Source organism: Apostichopus japonicus, chromosome 4 (assembly GCF_037975245.1).
Source record: "Apostichopus japonicus isolate 1M-3 chromosome 4, ASM3797524v1, whole genome shotgun sequence".
Taxonomy (NCBI): Eukaryota; Metazoa; Echinodermata; class Holothuroidea; order Aspidochirotida; family Stichopodidae; genus Apostichopus; species Apostichopus japonicus.
The window spans coordinates 7,528,421-7,546,703 of NC_092564.1; the positions used below are offsets into that span (position 1 = coordinate 7,528,421).

General features: G+C 37.3%; 1 protein-coding gene across 7 annotated transcripts in view; it reads right to left on the reverse strand.

Annotated features, from left to right (window-relative positions):
* The window catches only part of LOC139966319 (uncharacterized), an 89,663-nt gene that overhangs the window by 62,010 nt on the left and 9,370 nt on the right, over positions 1 to 18,283 (reverse strand). For all 7 annotated transcript variants that reach the window (XM_071969195.1, XM_071969193.1, XM_071969191.1 and 4 more), the window contains exons 5-16: positions 16,628 to 16,828; positions 15,367 to 15,486; positions 12,301 to 12,540; positions 11,014 to 11,118; positions 10,376 to 10,621; positions 9,233 to 9,340; positions 8,373 to 8,588; positions 5,463 to 5,603; positions 4,559 to 4,771; positions 1,404 to 2,471; positions 657 to 761; positions 294 to 407 (exon numbers count right to left, since the gene is read on the reverse strand). In XM_071969195.1, coding sequence (XP_071825296.1) covers positions 294 to 407; positions 657 to 761; positions 1,404 to 2,471; positions 4,559 to 4,771; positions 5,463 to 5,603; positions 8,373 to 8,588; positions 9,233 to 9,340; positions 10,376 to 10,621; positions 11,014 to 11,118; positions 12,301 to 12,540; positions 15,367 to 15,486; positions 16,628 to 16,828 — 2,877 coding nt within the window. The remainder of the gene's footprint in view (positions 1 to 293; positions 408 to 656; positions 762 to 1,403; positions 2,472 to 4,558; positions 4,772 to 5,462; positions 5,604 to 8,372; positions 8,589 to 9,232; positions 9,341 to 10,375; positions 10,622 to 11,013; positions 11,119 to 12,300; positions 12,541 to 15,366; positions 15,487 to 16,627; positions 16,829 to 18,283) is intronic.

An 18,283-nucleotide genomic window follows, 5' to 3' on the forward strand; every position in this document is an offset into this window, starting at 1 on the left:
ACAACTCTAAAACCTGAGACAAAGCAACTACTTAGTAGCTCAAATAACCAAACATAGAAGCTAACTCAATCACAGGAATAGAAGATGAAAGTAAGTATGGTCAGAATGAGTAATACAAAGCAGTCAATCTTTCGTTCCTACAACTCTAAAGCCTGAGACAAAGCAACTACTTAGTAGCTCAAATGACCAAACATAGAAGCTAACTCAATCACAGGAATAGAAGATGAAAGTAAGTATGGTCAGAATGAGTTTCACTTAGATTGAAATGTAAACCGAATATTGACAAAACTTACGTAAACAACTAGGAGGTGTTCCGCTAAAGCCATCTTTACACTCACATAACAACGTACCTACGTCATCCATAACACAGTGTCCGTTATCTCCACAGCTGGATGGACAAACGTTTTCTGTATTCAAGACAAATAGTCTTTTTAAGCGCATTCAAATGTAATTTGTTTTTGCTATCTTAGTGTTAAAATAGCTAAAATATAGCGTGAATCTGAAATTCTTCAAAGATATCGAGAAATCTGTTAAATTAGACAAGTTAATGTCAAAGTGAATAAAGATGACATGAAGGGGTTGTTAAAATAAAGCCCCACCCTCCTCGCCTACCCTTGCAGTACAAAAAAGAAACTATAGAGAGTCTTTTATTTTACCAACACAGATTTCAATTCCAATATAACCGAAATCACAGACACAGATATCCCTGCCATCATCGTCAGTTTCGCAATGCCTGGTTTCGTCGCATTCTAGAGTACAACCTGAAAGGACGGAGTGTAGTAATAAAACCTTATAAAACTCATAGTTGCATATCTGGTAGTGTACATGACGACGAGATATTTCATGCCACAAGAGGAAAGCAATGAGTAGAAACGATCATCGGTTAATGTTATGTGAACGATGGATATCCCTTGGGATATGTTCTCTTCCTCATAAAACCAAAGATACCCATCCCCTCCAATATCACCGCACAGAGCACACTTCTCATTGCCCCAACAGTGACAAATTATTTCGAATTTTCATACATTTTGAAAACATTTAAAGATATATATTGGAACTAAGTGTGAGAACATTGTGGATATTAAGATGGATTTGTACTGTGGTACAATTTTTCATTGGTTTACAATTATTTGCATACGAGCTGATACGTCAGTTTCTTCGAATATGTAAACGTACAAGTGTAGTATTGCTTAGTTTACATTGGAGGGGAAGTTTGAAAACAATCTAACCAAGCAACTACTAGGAATTTAGTTAATGTTTCTGTCTGACCAAGTAACTATACTGCGACATTTCTCCCCCATATAAGTTGAATTGTTTTTACAAATTGCTAAAAGAAATCCCAAAATGAACTAACTCTGAGAATTACAACTCAAATGTTCAGCTTCATAGTTGGTAATCTTTACCTGGCATAGTTGTTAGGTCTAATTCCGTCGTAAAGTCTGTTGTTAAGTCTGTTGTTAAGTCTGCTGTTAAGTCTGTTGTTAAGTCTGTTGTTAAAGCTATTGTTAAGTCTGTTGTTAAAGATGTAGTTACGGGAAGACCAGTAGTTGAATCTTGTTCCAGAGTGGTACTAAAAAATGTGGTGCTTTGGGCCTGGGTGGTGCTGACGGGAACAGTTGAAGTTTGATGTTCTGTAGTGCTTGCGCTCTCTGTTGTGGACATGGCCTTTGTCGTAGTCACTGGTTCCGTCGTTGTTACAAAGTCTGTCGTACTCTCCGCTAAGGTTGAACTTTGACCTTCAGTGGTTGATTGCGCAGCCGTTGATGTAGCTCTTCTTGTAGTGCTGGCAATGATAGTTGTGGAACCCGAGTCGGTTGTTGATTCTACTCTGGTTGTACTCGGAATGACGGAGGTACTTACTTCATCTGTCGTACTCTCCGCTAAGGTTGAACTTTGACCTTCAGTGGTTGATTGCGCAGCCGTTGATGAAGCTATTCTTGTAGTGCTGGCAATGTTAGTTGTGGAACCCGAGTCGGTTGTTGATTCTACTCTGGTTGTACTCGGAATGACGGAGGTACTTACTTCATCTGTCGTACTCTCCGCTAAGGTTGAACTTTGACCTTCAGTGGTTGATTGCGCAGCCGTTGATGAAGCTATTCTTGTAGTGCTGGCAATGTTAGTTGTGGAACCCGAGTCGGTTGTTGATTCTACTCTGGTTGTACTCGGAATGACGGAGGTACTTACTTCATCTGTCGTACTCTCCGCTAAGGTTGAACTTTGACCTTCAGTGGTTGATTGCGCAGCCGTTGATGAAGCTATTCTTGTAGTGCTGGCAATGTTAGTTGTGGAACCCGAGTCGGTTGTTGATTCTACTCTGGTTGTACTCGGAATGACGGAAGTACTTACTTCATCTGTCGTTGAAGCAATTTGCGTTGTACTAGGTATTTGAGTTGTACTAGGTATATTGGTAGTACTTCCAGAATCGGTGGTACTTGGAATAGCTGTAGTAGATCCAACTTCCTTTTCCTCTCCTAAATTTGAAGTAATTAATACTGCACATAAGATTTGGTTTTGACCACTGCTGAGACATACGATTGTCAATGAACTTGCATTCAAACGGACAAGTTTACAATTCATACTTTGGCTATACTGTTTCAGTTATTATGTCAATAGGCTTTTAAACTTTCCTGGAACAACCTGTGGTTAACTGCATGAAACTGAGCTCTGCAGCAGCATATAGGATTGTTGTACTTACTAACGTGGATACATATATGACATATGAAGTTACTGTGTTTACAAGGTTTACAAACATTGACCTGCATCATGTAGTGAAATATTCGTTTACTCTGGAACTGTATACTGTATTATATACAACTTCATCAGAGCTTACTTATGGACTTAGCATGTTAACAACGTTTTCAGATTCGTGAACTTCACGCAACTGAGGTCTTGACTCACAAAGGCAAATCCATATACTAAGTATATATGAACACGATGAGAGATGCACTTTTTGGCTGACATCGACACGTACAAGGGCGTAGGAACCGGGGGGGCTGGGGGCGCCAGCCCCCCCAGTGAAAAATGTGGAGGGGCGGAAGTATCATTCCGCCCCCCCGGTTCGCAGGTCAGAAAACCCCTTTTTCATTTCCAAATGAGAAAAAAAATCTCATTTGGAGCACCAAATTGCATCTAAGGCCAGGTGAAAATACAAAATTAAGTTTACAAAATGGAGTGGGTGTTGAAGTGTGCTATATTGCACCAAATTGCATCTGAGGCCACCTGGAAATGCAAAAAAATCCAAAGGGGAGGGGCACCCCCTCCCCTTAAACCCCTCCCCCAGGCCGGCCATCAGTCTTCAGCCCCCCCACTCAAAAGTACCTTCCTACGCCACTGGACACGTAAATACACACACACACACGCACGCACACCCGCGCTTGCCATCACCATCGGGTCGATTCTCTTTTGCCTTTGGCAATGGAAATTGCGCACAAGACGTTTAACACGCTGACACTTATCTGGTTTACTATGCATATGCAGTAAAAGATCATAAAGATGAAGTCGACGAAATTTCCATTATATCGTGCACGCATTTAAATTGATGTAATATATAATATTGCTTCAAAATGTTACAAATAATGTTTCCTACTTTTTAGCCGATTCGGTTATAGAATTTGAACGTTAAAATGCACTGCGGTCAGGAAATCCTAAGTAAAAACGAAACAACATGGAAACGCGTCACAAAGCTAGCGTAGTATCATAATAGAGCTAGGACCCACCTAAAACAGTACACGGAGTAAGGAAACACTGCAACAAAGTCAAGTTAACCAACCAAACGTCCAGGGCAGAAATGGACATTAAGAGACCAGCCGATACTTAATGGTATATTGATTTTGTTTATATACAGCTTACATCTGTAACTATAGTAGTCTCTTTACTAATACAGGTTGACTCGTTCACTTATATTATGGTAATCCGTCTTTCTATACAGCCTATGCATGATACGTTTATATCAGGCATGTCTTCAACGTTGTGTACTAATAATGGTTGAATCGTTCAGTTCAATATTTTGGTACTCCGTGTTTATATACAGCCTCTAAATGATACGTTTATATCAGACCTGTCTTCCATGTTGTGTACTAATAATGGTTGAATCGTTCAATTATATTATGGTACGCCGTGTCTATATACAGCCCGGCCTATATGGTACGTTTATATCAGGCCTGTCTTCCATGTTGTGTACTAATATTGGTTAAATCGTTCAGTTATATTATGGTACTTCGTGTTTATATCTTTTATGTAGCGTCTTCCTTCGTCATATATAAACATGGGCGCTCGGCGTAAACATTAATCAAATTGCTTTAATTACTTAATGCTTCTTTAAAGTTCAAACGTTCATACATGTAAAAACATAAACATAGCATAATAAAATCCACGGTTAAGTGATGACCTAACACATCACGTTATTAGACTATATATCTATTAACAGCGTAATTTAAATGAATCGAAAATTGGAATTAACTAAAACTTGTGTTCAGTTATTTTCAAATCATGCGCATTCGTGTTGGACGTTTCTTCATGAGAAGATTGATTCTTAGAATCAAATATCATCACAACGTACCTTTGTCATCATCGATAATACAAACAGTGGCGCGGTAATAACGTATGCCTGCAAACCCAGCGGAGTCCACCAGTGAGACTTCAAACTCTTCAATATCTTCAGTCTCATCATCTTGTGTTATCATGAAGGATACGAGACCAGTCTGAGGATCTGAAACTGCTTTGAAATCACAATCTGCGGCAGCAGTTCTACCTTCTGCATTAATAACATCACCTGGGGAAAATACCATTCATATGAGAGGGAAAAATAATTGAGAGACATTCTCATCGCATTCCTAAAATGAATCTGGATTGGTCCTGAGTTCTTGGCATCAATAAAATATAAATCAAAATTTTGCATCAGTACAGCTTATATGTCGGTCTCTTTAGTTCCTGTAAGATCTAAATTATTATGTTGAGATACTCCATCATTAACATGTAACCTATGAATCCTCAAGTGAGAGTCACTTGTGATCACATCCTGGAAAATGCTAAATCAATCCCTAACAATATTGCAATAATGTCCAGCTTGTCTTCATCTTCAAGATGTGGAACAAGAGCAACACCGTCATATTGTAAGTAGCCTACCTAATACGCCGAAAATCATGTTTTATATATATATATATATATATATATATATATATATATATATATATATATATATATATATATATATATTGTTATTATCATTAACCAAAAAGCCGTATTGGCAGTCACCATCAACTTCCGTATCACACCGGCATTCATATAGTGAAATAACCCGTGAATATGTTACGGCCAACATTTTGACTTAGGATTTAAAGGATAACATGTTGTCTAGGATCTGTGACCAAAGTAAATATGTTAAAGAAGTAAACTTTTCTCTTTTTGATGACGACATAAGAAATAATTGATAATTAAGATAACCAGTTAGGTATATTACTCACTTGGCGTTTCTGATCCCGAAATCACCAACTGGAATGCTTCTAAATCGGGAAAGATGAACGTTTCTCCTTCACAAACGTAATATTTTGGTCCGTAATTAACTGAAGGAATCGTGCCGGATGTCGTGTCTGGTGATGCGTCTCCTGTAACAATATATATATATATAATTGAAATCGTAATGAGTTGGAAAATCCAGAACAGTGGAAAAACTTCCAGCCTCCACCGGGATTCGAACCCGGGCCTCCCGCTTTATATGCGGACACCCTAACCACTATATGGACGGAGATATGGTAGGAGATAAACAGCAGAGGGACAAAGAGACGATTAAGGGAAGGGGAAAGAATAAACTAGAAAAGGAAAAGACAGAAATGTGTAGAAAAAAAGTGGAAGAGAGCCATGAGAAGAGGAGCGACGGGGGGGGGGGGCAAGGAAAGATGGAGAGGGGGGTGATCTCCTACCTCTCCTCTTCCACTGTTGGTTTCTTTCTTTCTTGTCTCCATCCCTTGTCTACTAATCCCCTTACATCCATCTCTTTGTGTTCACCATGCTTATTAACCTGTCTGTATTCTGTGCGTGTTTTTGTCCATTCTGTTTCTTTTACTTGTCATTTAGCCTCTGAAGGAGATCCTGCTAGGATCGAAATGTTAGGCCAACCTACTTTTACACATAAAAAATATTAAATAGTTGACTTCTTTCCAAGTTTGCATTTCATCGATTTCCTGAAAAAAATGATGAAATAACTTGTTACAGGCCGGCCCGTATGGAAAGCCGTTTTAACATTTAATAAGGAATTTCAGATATCTCGAAATAATTTCAGATATCTCAATTTAAATTACAGATATCTCCAATTTATTTAAGATATCTACAAATAATTGCAGATATCTTAAAATCAATTTCAGATATCTCGAAATACCAGGGAATTTCAGATATCTGAAATTGAATTCGAGATATCGCGAATTCAATTTCAGATATCTCGAATTCAATTTCAGATATCTCGAATTCAATTTCAGATATCTGAAATAGAATTTTAGATATCTCGAATTCAATAACAGATATCTGAAAATTCCCGATTAAATGTTAAAATGGCTTTCCATACGTGCCATTTTAACATTTAATCGGGAATTTATGCATATGCATTTCAGATATCTGGAATTCAATTGCAGATATCTCGAATTCAATTTCAGATATCTCGAATTAGAATTGCAGATATCTTGAATTCAATTTCAGATATCTCAAATTCAATTTCAGATATCTCGAATTAAATTGAAGATATCTGAAATAGAATTTCAGATATCTCGAATTCAATGTCGGATATCTCGAATTGAATTTCAGATATCTCGAATTCAATTTCAGATATCTGAATTAGAATTTCAGATATCTCGAAATCTATTTTAGATATCTCGAATTCAATTTCAGATATCTCGAATTCAATTTCAGGTATCTGAATTAGAATTTCAGATATTTCGAAATCTATTTTAGATATCTCGAATTCAGTTTCAGATATCTGAAATAAGAAACAATTTCAGATATCTGAAATTCCCGATGTTAAAATGGCTTTCCACAGGCCCGCGAATTTTATTATCCCAAACTGAACTGACACTGAAATTATTTCCTCGATTCTGATTGGCTCTCAGCGAGCACCTAATATACTTTAGTATTCAACATGGATCCTCCATACTCTGTCGATATATGATCACCACGAACAAATTCAAAAAGAATTCACATTTGCAACTTTCCAGAACTTTTGGTAGGTATATATGAACGAAAGTATATAGTGTTCTTAACACAATAAAGCAACTATTCCCAACTACTGCGTCCATTATAGGCAGTCCTCGATCGTTTGTTTTCTCGCTTGACTCCGCTCTACACAACACATGTAATGTATAGCCTATTGTACTGTGTATAGTATACAACACAATAAAACACAGTGCATTTGTAACTGTATACATGTAGCCGATGTACATATGTACGAGGTGTTTGTGTTCATTCGGAGTTGCGATACTTTTAGTTTTATAATCATAAATTCAAAATGTATTCAGTCAATGAATCATGATAGGCCTAGTCGAATATGCAGTGGCCATGAAGACAGCGAGCGAGTGTGTGCCAGCCAGTGAGTGTACACAAAAAAAGGCATTTGACGATATGTCTGTGTCTTTTGACTTGTTAACTAGTTGTATATAGCCTTATAACCTATACGTACGGACCAGTGAATAATGTACTTTAAAAAAATAAAATTATTGTTTGAAATGAGTCAGTTTTGAGTTCATTATAGATGACAATGCAGAATGTTGCAGAAGATAATGTCAGTGAAGGACAATGTCCAGTCTTTTGATGGTGGAATTCACCAGTGACTCATAAAATCACCCCTTTAACATTGTGGAAGGATGTCTTGTCCTTAAAGGACAGCAAAGGAACAGAATCCGAAAGAAAGGAATTAAAAACCATATTCATGCAGGCAGCAAGATAATGGGTACAGCTAATGGCAAATCAAACGAGATCTATGGTATCTCTGCGATTAATAATTAGGGCCTACAGATAAAAAAATAATAATCATATATCAAATTTGAAAAATGAATATATAAAATAAAAATGGGAAGAAAAAATAAAAATGGGAAGAAAAAGAATTGGGGAAAAAAGAAAAAAAGAAATGAAAAATATATAATTAAAAATAGGCCTACCACCTAAAGAGGACTCGAAGCCATGCCCTAAGGATCACTTCGGATTCATTGATAAACGCAGACTACAATTCCGGTTTTGATCAGCCAATCAGAATCGAGGAAATAATTTCAGTTTCAGTTAAGTTTGGGACAAAAAAATTCGCGGCCGGCCCTTTAAGCGCCCTACGAAGACCATCCACCCACACCCCACCAATGACAATATTAATAGTAAGCATACAAGAAAAATATGTTAACCTGTATCGTCCCATTCAATTCGAACAGGCATCGTTGCAGGTGAAACAATAGAAACGGGGGATATCGCGGGCACTAGTACCACAAACTCCTTTACTTCATCAACGTCATCTGGTATGATAGTCAAAATTATGGTTGCGCTCATATCGTTGTTAAACGTCGCTGTTGAAAGAGTAAAGTCAACATTTTCTGTCGCAGATCCGTAGAGAACTTTCAGCGCTGAAATAATAAAAAAGAATATTGTAAATTTGTTTATCAAATAGATGTCAAATAGTTAAATAAATAAATAATAAATAGTATATAAATAGATATAAATAGTTATCAGACAGACAGAAAGATAGACAGATGGATCGATAGATAGAGATGGATCGATAGATGGATCGATGGATAGATGGATGGATATATATATATATATATATATATATATATATATATATATATATATATATATATATATATAGGCGAACTCGTTGCAATTTCATATACATATATTTTGAATTGGTCGTTTATTTTCATTTCATTTAACAAGTCTGCTCAACGTATCTTATTCACGGTCCGGACTTAAGATTCACAAATGATATCGGGTCATCTTGATTAATCTCTAGAGTAAATCAAAATGTGTCACCAAACAGAAATAGTATTGTTCGATACAGGTGGTGAAAGCCTACAGTGGGATCCCGGTGGAGGCTGGAAGTTTCTTCAGTGTTCTTGATTTTCCAATTCAATGCAAATTTCAAATGTATGATATATTGTTTGATTGCTTGATATAGGTCGCCATTCTATTTTCTAGTCCTAGAGAAATAATAATTTCATTATACTTTGGAGATTAATTCAATTTTAAACAATAACATACGGGGCCCTACCGAATGTTCCAGTGATAGCAACATTGCTAGATACGACTATATTGACTTCACCCGAAGCTTCCGTGAATGAAGTACCTGTAACCGATATGCCTTCAACAACACTGTTGGCTACAAAGAAAAAGAGAAAATCTACATCGTTGATAACGTGTATTACAACTTTGGATATCATTACTATTCTATCCTTCCTCCGTACGGTATACACCTACATATACACTCAAAGTATTGCAGGCAAATCTGCCACTCGTACACGCATGTGAACCCTACCGCCCCCCCCCCCCCCCCCGCAATACTGTTAGTCAATTGGGAGCTATATAACCTAATCATATTTATTTATAATATATATGTGTGTGTACATATATGTAGATCGATATTTATATATATATATATATATATATATATATATATAAAGCTTTTTTCATAATTCTATATATATATATATATATATATATATTAATATGTATGCAAGTGTATGCAAACTTTTGGAGTCTACACTACTGTTCGTAGCCTATTTCCATAACATTTTATGAAAGATGTAATGTTTTTTTTTTCGTGGCTATTTGGTTCACATGTCGATGTAGACAGCTTTTTGTCTGCTATCTCGGACATACTGACACTCTCAGTACTTGTTTGTTTATTTTTGTTTAATCTTAATAATGACCCTATTTATCATCTGTCGGTTATTTCATACCGAACTTCAAGTTTATATGATATTACCCACGAAAAGATTACCATTGATCTAAACTAAAAAAAAAAAGTCATCCTAGATTTTCTTCTACTCTTACCGTATATACTGAATGTTAAAAGGCAATCAATAATATCAATCATTCATTTGTTCGGTTCTACACCGTTCTTCATAATTGTATGAAGGACATGCTATCATGTAGTTATGGTCAAAATACATCATGCACGTATTCTACATTAAATACACTTTCAATATGCAAAGAAAGTTGTCACAGAGTACATTGTTGATTCTTCTTCTCATTATTATTATTATTGTTACGCTTATTATTACTTATATCATTTTGGGGAGGGGGGCGCTCAGACTAAGCGATTTGCTTGATTTTGGAGCTTTACGAATGTAATTGTCTAATTGATTGATGAAGTAATCGATTTATTGGTTGATTGGTCGGTTGACATACTTACGGTTGGTGCTGGCATCATCATCTAATATTTTGACTCTCACTAATTGAGCTGGTCCAACAGTTGGTTCTGGAGGAATGTGAGCCAGGTAGTAATATTCTGTAGCCTCCGGTACTGCATCATCAAATACACAGAAACAAAGAGAAACATCGCAGCTATCGGCCGGTATACCGTAGGTACACGAATCGACAAGATCACTATTGGTTTCAGTGTTAATTACTGCACCTTCACTATCACATATTCGATAATCTAAGAATTAACATAAGAGAAAAAAAACTTTCAGTGGAGTGGAAAAAGATAAGTCGGATATTTTTTGATCACACCCAATACACGTCTTCCCAACAGATGTGGGTTCCCCACCCTTCCCACCACTTGGGCGTCCTATGGGCAGAAATTGAATTTGGGTCTCTATCACCTTTAGATCTACCCTTCTGAAGAGGGAGGGGCGGGGCAGTGGTGGTGGAGGCGGGGTTCGGGGGCGGGGCGGAGGCAGGGGTAACAAAAAAAAACTGAGAACTGATCAGGCAAAATGATCAGGTTGCGTGTATTAAGAATGATTTCATTTATGAGATGAAAGAATACTGATAAAAGTGTTTCCTAAATAATGTCGGTTTGTGAATATAGAAAAAAGGTACGATTACCTCCTCTTTGAGAAACGGCTGATGGCATATCGGGTGTTAGGGATAGATCGTAACATTCATCACCTTCAGTAACACAAATTTCCTTTTTGTCGATATCGAAAATAGCTACAAAATTGAGAGAGAATTATTTTTTTTAACGTTAGTCATTTAGTCAGCCTAAAATGACATAGTAAATGTTATATTGAATTATAAAAGAATGAATTAACATTCACATGATGGCCTACACACAGGCAGGAGCCGATCATGACATCATTAATTTAGTATTAAAGGAACATTCCAATGATTTAGCATACTTGATATAAAATATATAACATAAAGTGTATAAACGAAACATATATAATGTTTTACAAATAGCGTGAAAAGGATTGAATCTCACTTTATATATTATTACGGTGGGAAATTCGTTATCTTAAAGAGGAACCGAATTCCACAGTGCTAATTGATAACCCCATCTCACATATTTCCCTTTAAATTAGGATCAAGAAATTCTTCGTTGGATTTAGTAGCCCGAATTGACTGTCTAAATCCCAGTCGCGTAGCCAGGAATTTGCCAAGGGAGGGGCGAAATTGTAGGCAAACTATCAGAGCCGTAGATACGGCATTGCAAACTATCTAAGCGTAGCGCCACCATAAGTTGGCGCGAAGCGCACAAGAAAATTTTGGCTGAAAATGCCTCCCAGATCGCTGGAAATGGCACTTCCCAGGCCTTGTAAGTTGCATCTTAGCATTTTCTCTTTTGAAATTACTAGCGATATCATAAAAACATTTAAAAAAAAAAGAAAAAATGCTAAATCCTACCTTAATCCAGGGAGTAGATCTGAGTGGGTGGTTGGTGATGCCAATCATCGTAGATGTTTTTGTTTTCTCAATATCTTTATTTTGCAATTACAATCATCTTGTTGATTTATCCTTCTAATGTGTCACATTAGCTATCAATCTCCTCAGTATTTGTAATTATATCAAGATACATTTATTGCGGGTGGGTGGGGGGCAGAAATATTCCCTTTTTGATTCTCTGTGAATAAATTATTAAATATTTTAAAGAAAAACGTAATCAATTGCAGCTCAACTGCATGCATGGTGTGATGGAACAATTCACGATGGGTTTTTTTTCTGCAGAGCTATAATTCATCAAATATCACCACAATTTGAAGAAAACAAATGTCATAAGGATATCGTTTTGACCTTAAATGACCTTATTTTCAAGCAGTATTGTTAAGCAGTCGACTTCAATCAGCGAATATCCCTTTAATAATAATAGTAATGTAATATAGATCTGATATTCACCAGAATCATCGTCCACAATGACTACTAGCAACCCGTCTTCCTTTGCATATGTTGGGATCGTGTTCGATGAGGTATCAACGATACGATTTAATTTAATGCGGAAAGTCTCGTACAGCCCTTCATCGACATTATCGTCGTTGACTATTACTGAAAAGGAGGCTGTGACACCACCTGCTACCACTGGAACTGACAATGGTGTGACGATGTAGGAATTCGGGTCTTCAGGGAATACTTCCAACTCTAGAAGAAAAAAAAGAAATACCCCACAAAAAAAATCATAAAGAAATGTTCCAAGACTTCTTGGAAGTGATTATTTTGAGTTATTTATTGCTATTTAAAATCGTACGGCGGTATGTTTGATGTCATTATTCTTAACTTATCCTTAACGCAATAAACTGGTGCCAAATCATGGCGTGCCATATACTTTACTTGGTGATTGATATATCAATTTATTGTAAGAGGTGTACAACTGTAATTTAGAAAATCTTTTAAACATGCTTATCCACTAAAGAGCCCGTGTAAGAGAATGTGTAAAAGTAAGAGAGCCTGACGTTTCGATCCTATCAGGATCTTTTCCAATCCCATCACCAGCCACATCACCCAACTCACACACAAGACTAAGGGTCACATCACTTGCACAACCTCTGATGTTATCTATCTGATCTCTTGTAGTGTTTGCGGCATCCAGTATGTTGGTGAACCATAACCACCCTCAAGAAGCGGTTCTATGATCTCAGATCCACAGTCAACGACCTGAAGACTGAGACCCCGGTGGGAGAACACTTAAACCTTCCCAACCATACCATTAATGACATGTCCCTACAGGGGATTCGGAATCCTTAGGTAGCCGTCCTGACTAGTACGAATCAGCAGAGAGAGACTGTGGATGCAACGCCTTCGCACCATTCAACCTCATGGGCTCAACATTCAGGCAGGACATGACTAAACTTTCTTCTGTTACCCACCCCCTCCCCCCCCCCTCTTTCCATCTCTCCGTGTTTCCCCCTTTGTCACCCATTTTTCTTAGCTGTCTTCCACCTTTTATTCTCCACACTTTTCTGTCTTTGTCCTTCTCTGGTTTACTCCCTACCCTCTTCCCTTAATCCTCTCCTTGTCCCTCTACAGGTTTTCTCCTACCTCTCCTCTTACCCTGTTGTTTCTTTCTTCTCTCCGTCCCTTGTCTACTAATCCTCTTGCATCTATCTCTTTTATGTCAAGTTAACCCTGCTCATTTACCTGTCTGTACTATGTATGTGTGTGTGTGTGTTTGTCTCTTCTGTAACTGTAACCTGTCAGCCTCAGCCTCTAAAGAAAAACCTGCTCGGATCGAAACGTCAGGCCCTCTTACTTTGACACTTATGTAGATTTACGTAAGATTAAAGGTATGGGTATTGTGATAAGAAAAACTCGGTTGCGGTTATGGTCATAAACACAGGCTTCATGCATGTTGTAACGTTATATTAATGTCTTTTAAATTAGGGAAAAGGTATAAATGTCGTTTACCGGACTATCCTATCTGTATTTCGTTTCCTAACTAGGATACGAATTTCTGCCCAGTATTGCCTTTTTCAGGTTTCCTTATTTAACAATATTATAGCTGTTTACGTGTTAGCTAACACGTAAACAGCTATAATACGTGCGTGTGGACAATGAGAGCGTGAGTAAGATAAGGTCATTTTGAAGTAGCCATTTCGGGTGACTCATGCTTGTCAAGACAGGGGGGGGGTCAGGGAATATAGCTCTGGAGCCAGGCTCAATTAGGGGTCCGAAGACATATGGAATACGGTAAATAATTCATACTGTTATTAAAAGAAAACAATTTGTCAGTGTGTAACTATGACGTAACACCTGTTTGCTCCAAGTTCACTTTTGGTAACAAAGGTTGCAACTTCAACTGTCAATATCTCAAAAACGGTACATAGGAATTAAAAGCAAATTTCAATAGAATGCTTAGATTATGTTCTTCTTTAACATATCAAAACGAAATTTTGACCTGGACTATTCTTTTAAGGGGAAAATGAAGATTTCAAGATGGGGACGAGGTGAGATATTTTCCACTGGGCCGACCACAGTTTTTGTGATTCTCAAATGCGTACATGACTGTCGCCTTAAGCTCGGATGAGATCAGCAGAAGTAGATGTATCTTATATTCATTGAGGAATAAGGATGGAGCGAATCATATCTTAAACGTATGTTAGACAGGAAATGGTCATAGGCCTATACTACCCCTAATATGACAACAGTATATAGTGTAAACAGCCCAACGTCCTTGAAGCTTGTGTCAACCGATTCACATAGAGATTACATTAACTACTGTAAATCTTAAAACTTTGTACCACAGTCAATACTGGATTATGCTGACAAATCTGATAAATCGGTAGCAACGGTGCTATTAGGATTACAGTAAGAACTGAGGATAAGTGTAATCCCCAAAAATGCATCAAACTGGATTTGTTGGGATTTCACGTATCCTCAGTCCTTACTGTGATCCTAATAATAGCATTTAGCTAATGCTTTATAGCAGGATCCAGCTTTTACTCTGGTACGAAACATTTAAGATTTATAAATACAGTAGTTAATGTGTTCACTGTGTGTTTCGGGTGCTTTTGGCTAGATGTATCCATTGACAATGTATAACTATATCCAGCACATAACATGGCACGTTACAAGTACAAATGGGGTAGCGGCGGGCATATAACGTTTTGGAAGTGATCGCGTGCCGGACTGAGGGCGATTCACGCAACGTTGGCTTCTAGGGATCAAATGCATAGTTTTTTCCAAGCACTTAAAATCGTTCAGTATCAAACCTGCATTGGTTACCATTTTATCCTTTTATATAGGCCTCCATTTTTAGATCCTACTTTCTCCAGTAATTGTCCATAACTATAACTCATGTAACGGACCCCCCCCCCCCCCACAAGAGAGAGAGGGAAAAGAGAAGGACCATACATAACTTATCATGTTGCCCCCCCCCCCCCTTTTCTTTCATTTTTGGACACTGGAGTTCGTAAGCCTATGTGTCGGACATTTTCAATTAGTGCAAATAGTTTTAAACAAAACACTCACCAATGAAACCGTCAACATCAAATGGCGTTTCCGTATAGAGAGAGACAATTAGAGTACCCTCCGATTCTTGCACTACTTCTATTCCATTGTAAAAGTAGATATCCGTTGGCATGTCACCGGCTATGCTTATTGAAATGAAGAACGGTATGAAGATTCCGTCATATTAGGTTATGTAAGTGCTTCTGAAAATACTTCTCTTGAGAAAGCTTCGATATTATTAACCAAAACTAGAGCACATTATGGTGCAAACTCACAGACGTGAACTGAGTTGTGTAATGTATAGCATGCCACGATGGTAGAAACAGTAAATGCTTTAAAAAGTTTTATCGGATTCCATAACTTAACCATATTCGCATTATATTTTAATTACGCATTGCATCTATACTGAAATTCACAAATACCAATAGAACTACCCCTCACCACCCCCCCCCCCCGCCCTCACCCAAAGAAAATAAGTTCTCGCATAGTATGTATTAGTTGAAAAATATATATGGTGTAAGGAGCTGGACAACTGAAGCAAATTTTGATACCAAGATCGTAATGATTATAGGATTGGTGATAACAACAGGAAATTAAGAAAGATCCTTATCCATGCGCTTAAATTTTAAGGATGCTTGTCAAATCTCTTCAAAGCAGCTTAGGAAAATCTTACTCCCTTTTTGGGAGAGATTCCGATTCAAAAGTCATCCCAAGGGGGTTGTGTACTTCTTAATGCATGATGTCATAAAGTATGTTCATATTTAAATGGCGAATGTATAAACAATATTGTTACTGACATCAATGTTAGGTACAATGATACAAACCCTTCGTTTTCAGCAACAATAGCATTTGTTAATATATATCACCACTACTAAAGAAATATATGCAACATAATGAATACAAACAAACAAGTCATTACATATTTGTACCGAAGTAAATTGTGACATCATTTAGACTTTCTTTAGTCTTTTAGAGACAGACTTTTTTATGTCTAAATTTACTTTTAAGGCACTGATTATATTGTTTTTCATAATTGTCTCCATCCGCTACTGTTATCGGTTACTCCTACAAATAAGATTTCACTCCACATTTGGCCAAAACCCGCTTTCGTTCCCTGCCCCGTTAACCCTCCCAACTACATGACTAGAACTTTTCACACAATTTAGCAGTCAACGGGATGAGGGGCGGGGTGGAAGGGTAGGGGAGATGAAGATGGGATGGAGGAGAGTGGGATAAAGTATACACGTTGAGTGGTATGAAACACAATCATTCATGCACTTACCCGATAAGGAAACTCCAGTGTAGTAGGCGTCGTGGTTAGTAAGAGGCATCCTTACGTCACAATTTGAACCATCCGTTATTACCACATCGAACGAATCTGGGTTGACGCCGCTAAGATCATTACGGGAACAACGCGTGAATATCTCTCCTGCCGGTATCACGCATTCGATTTCGACCGGGGGGATTACTACTATACTACAAGCTGCAAATTTAAATCATGTAACATAAGGAAGAAATGTAAGCAATATCAGGGTACAGTGTTGTGGACAAAATCTACGTTTGGAATTGGCAAGAGGTGTTAAATTATGGTCAGACGGTAAACAGTTATGTAGAAAAAAAATGGTAATTCGGGAAACGACATCACATTCTTGAAAAGTCAGTAGAAAGTGCCTATCAAGTATTACTAACATATAAATTACATTAAGCATGATTGTAATAACGCCTCTTTACTGTTGTTATAACCATTGGGATAGCATTATTACATTGACAATTCTATAAACACCTCTGTAATGTTGTATTGACCACATGGGCGTCCGAAAGAAAAATCCAGAGGGGGGTGGTAAAATCAAAGAACGATCTGTGAGCTATCACATTATTAAAATAATCGTCACCTCTCCTCATTCGTCCCACAGTGCATCAGAATCCATAATCAAAATTACAATCGCTAGTTTTCTTGCCCTCTGGTTACACCTTCACTGTTTTGTCATACTTAGTCTTGCCATTGTTGGACTTTGCAATTTTATTTTATTGTCTTATTGTTTTATGTGAGTCAATTTCCATTTCCATGTGCTGTATTTTAATGTTATATCCATCTTATTCTGTACAACGAGCATTTAATTCCAAAAGCGGGTTTAATAAAGTGAATCTTATCTTATCTTATTTTATCTTAGCTTGTGGGGTGTCCGTGGCTGTGGCGCGGCAGCTGTAACGTTTACTGAGACTTCTTGTTCTCTAGCAGGGAGTTTAAAGCATATAAATACACTTCAGAGAGGAATTCAGTTTAATTGAAATGTATTTAGAAGCCTAAATAAGTTTCTAGGGAAAGAATCCACCCAAAACATTAGTAGTTTGAGGTACGGGCGGACGGGCGGACGTTTCATCCCGATTGCGTTTCATCAATTATACATTTTGAACAATTTAACCATAGCTTCATTTATACACTGGCCACTTAAACCGGTTTAACATTTCGAGCATATCTCTGACAACATTGACATATCTCTCATTATTTGTGCTCTTTTTTTATTATTATTATTATTTATTTTTTGGCTGTTTAAGTTTTCAGTTTTAAGCTTTTGTCATCGGCATCCTCGATCTTTATTTTTTTTTAAATTATTTAATAAACAAAATTATGTAGAAGATTTCTGATGTCACTGAAGTGACCCTTAGAGGCTGTAAGGTCAGTGAGTGATGACGTCAACGTACATTCGGAATCATATCTCCATGGACCATGGCAGTGGAATAAACACCATTTACTAGACACTCCCTGAAATGTATACCTTGTATATTAATGACGTTTTCGGTGAGTAATAATTGTTACGGTGACTCTAGTTTATATGCAAATTTATGCATGAACATAAGAAAATCAAAATGTCATAAAGCAACGAATATAAGGTATGTTTTCTTTTTTATTCGTCATGCTGGATCAGTAATCTGCAAA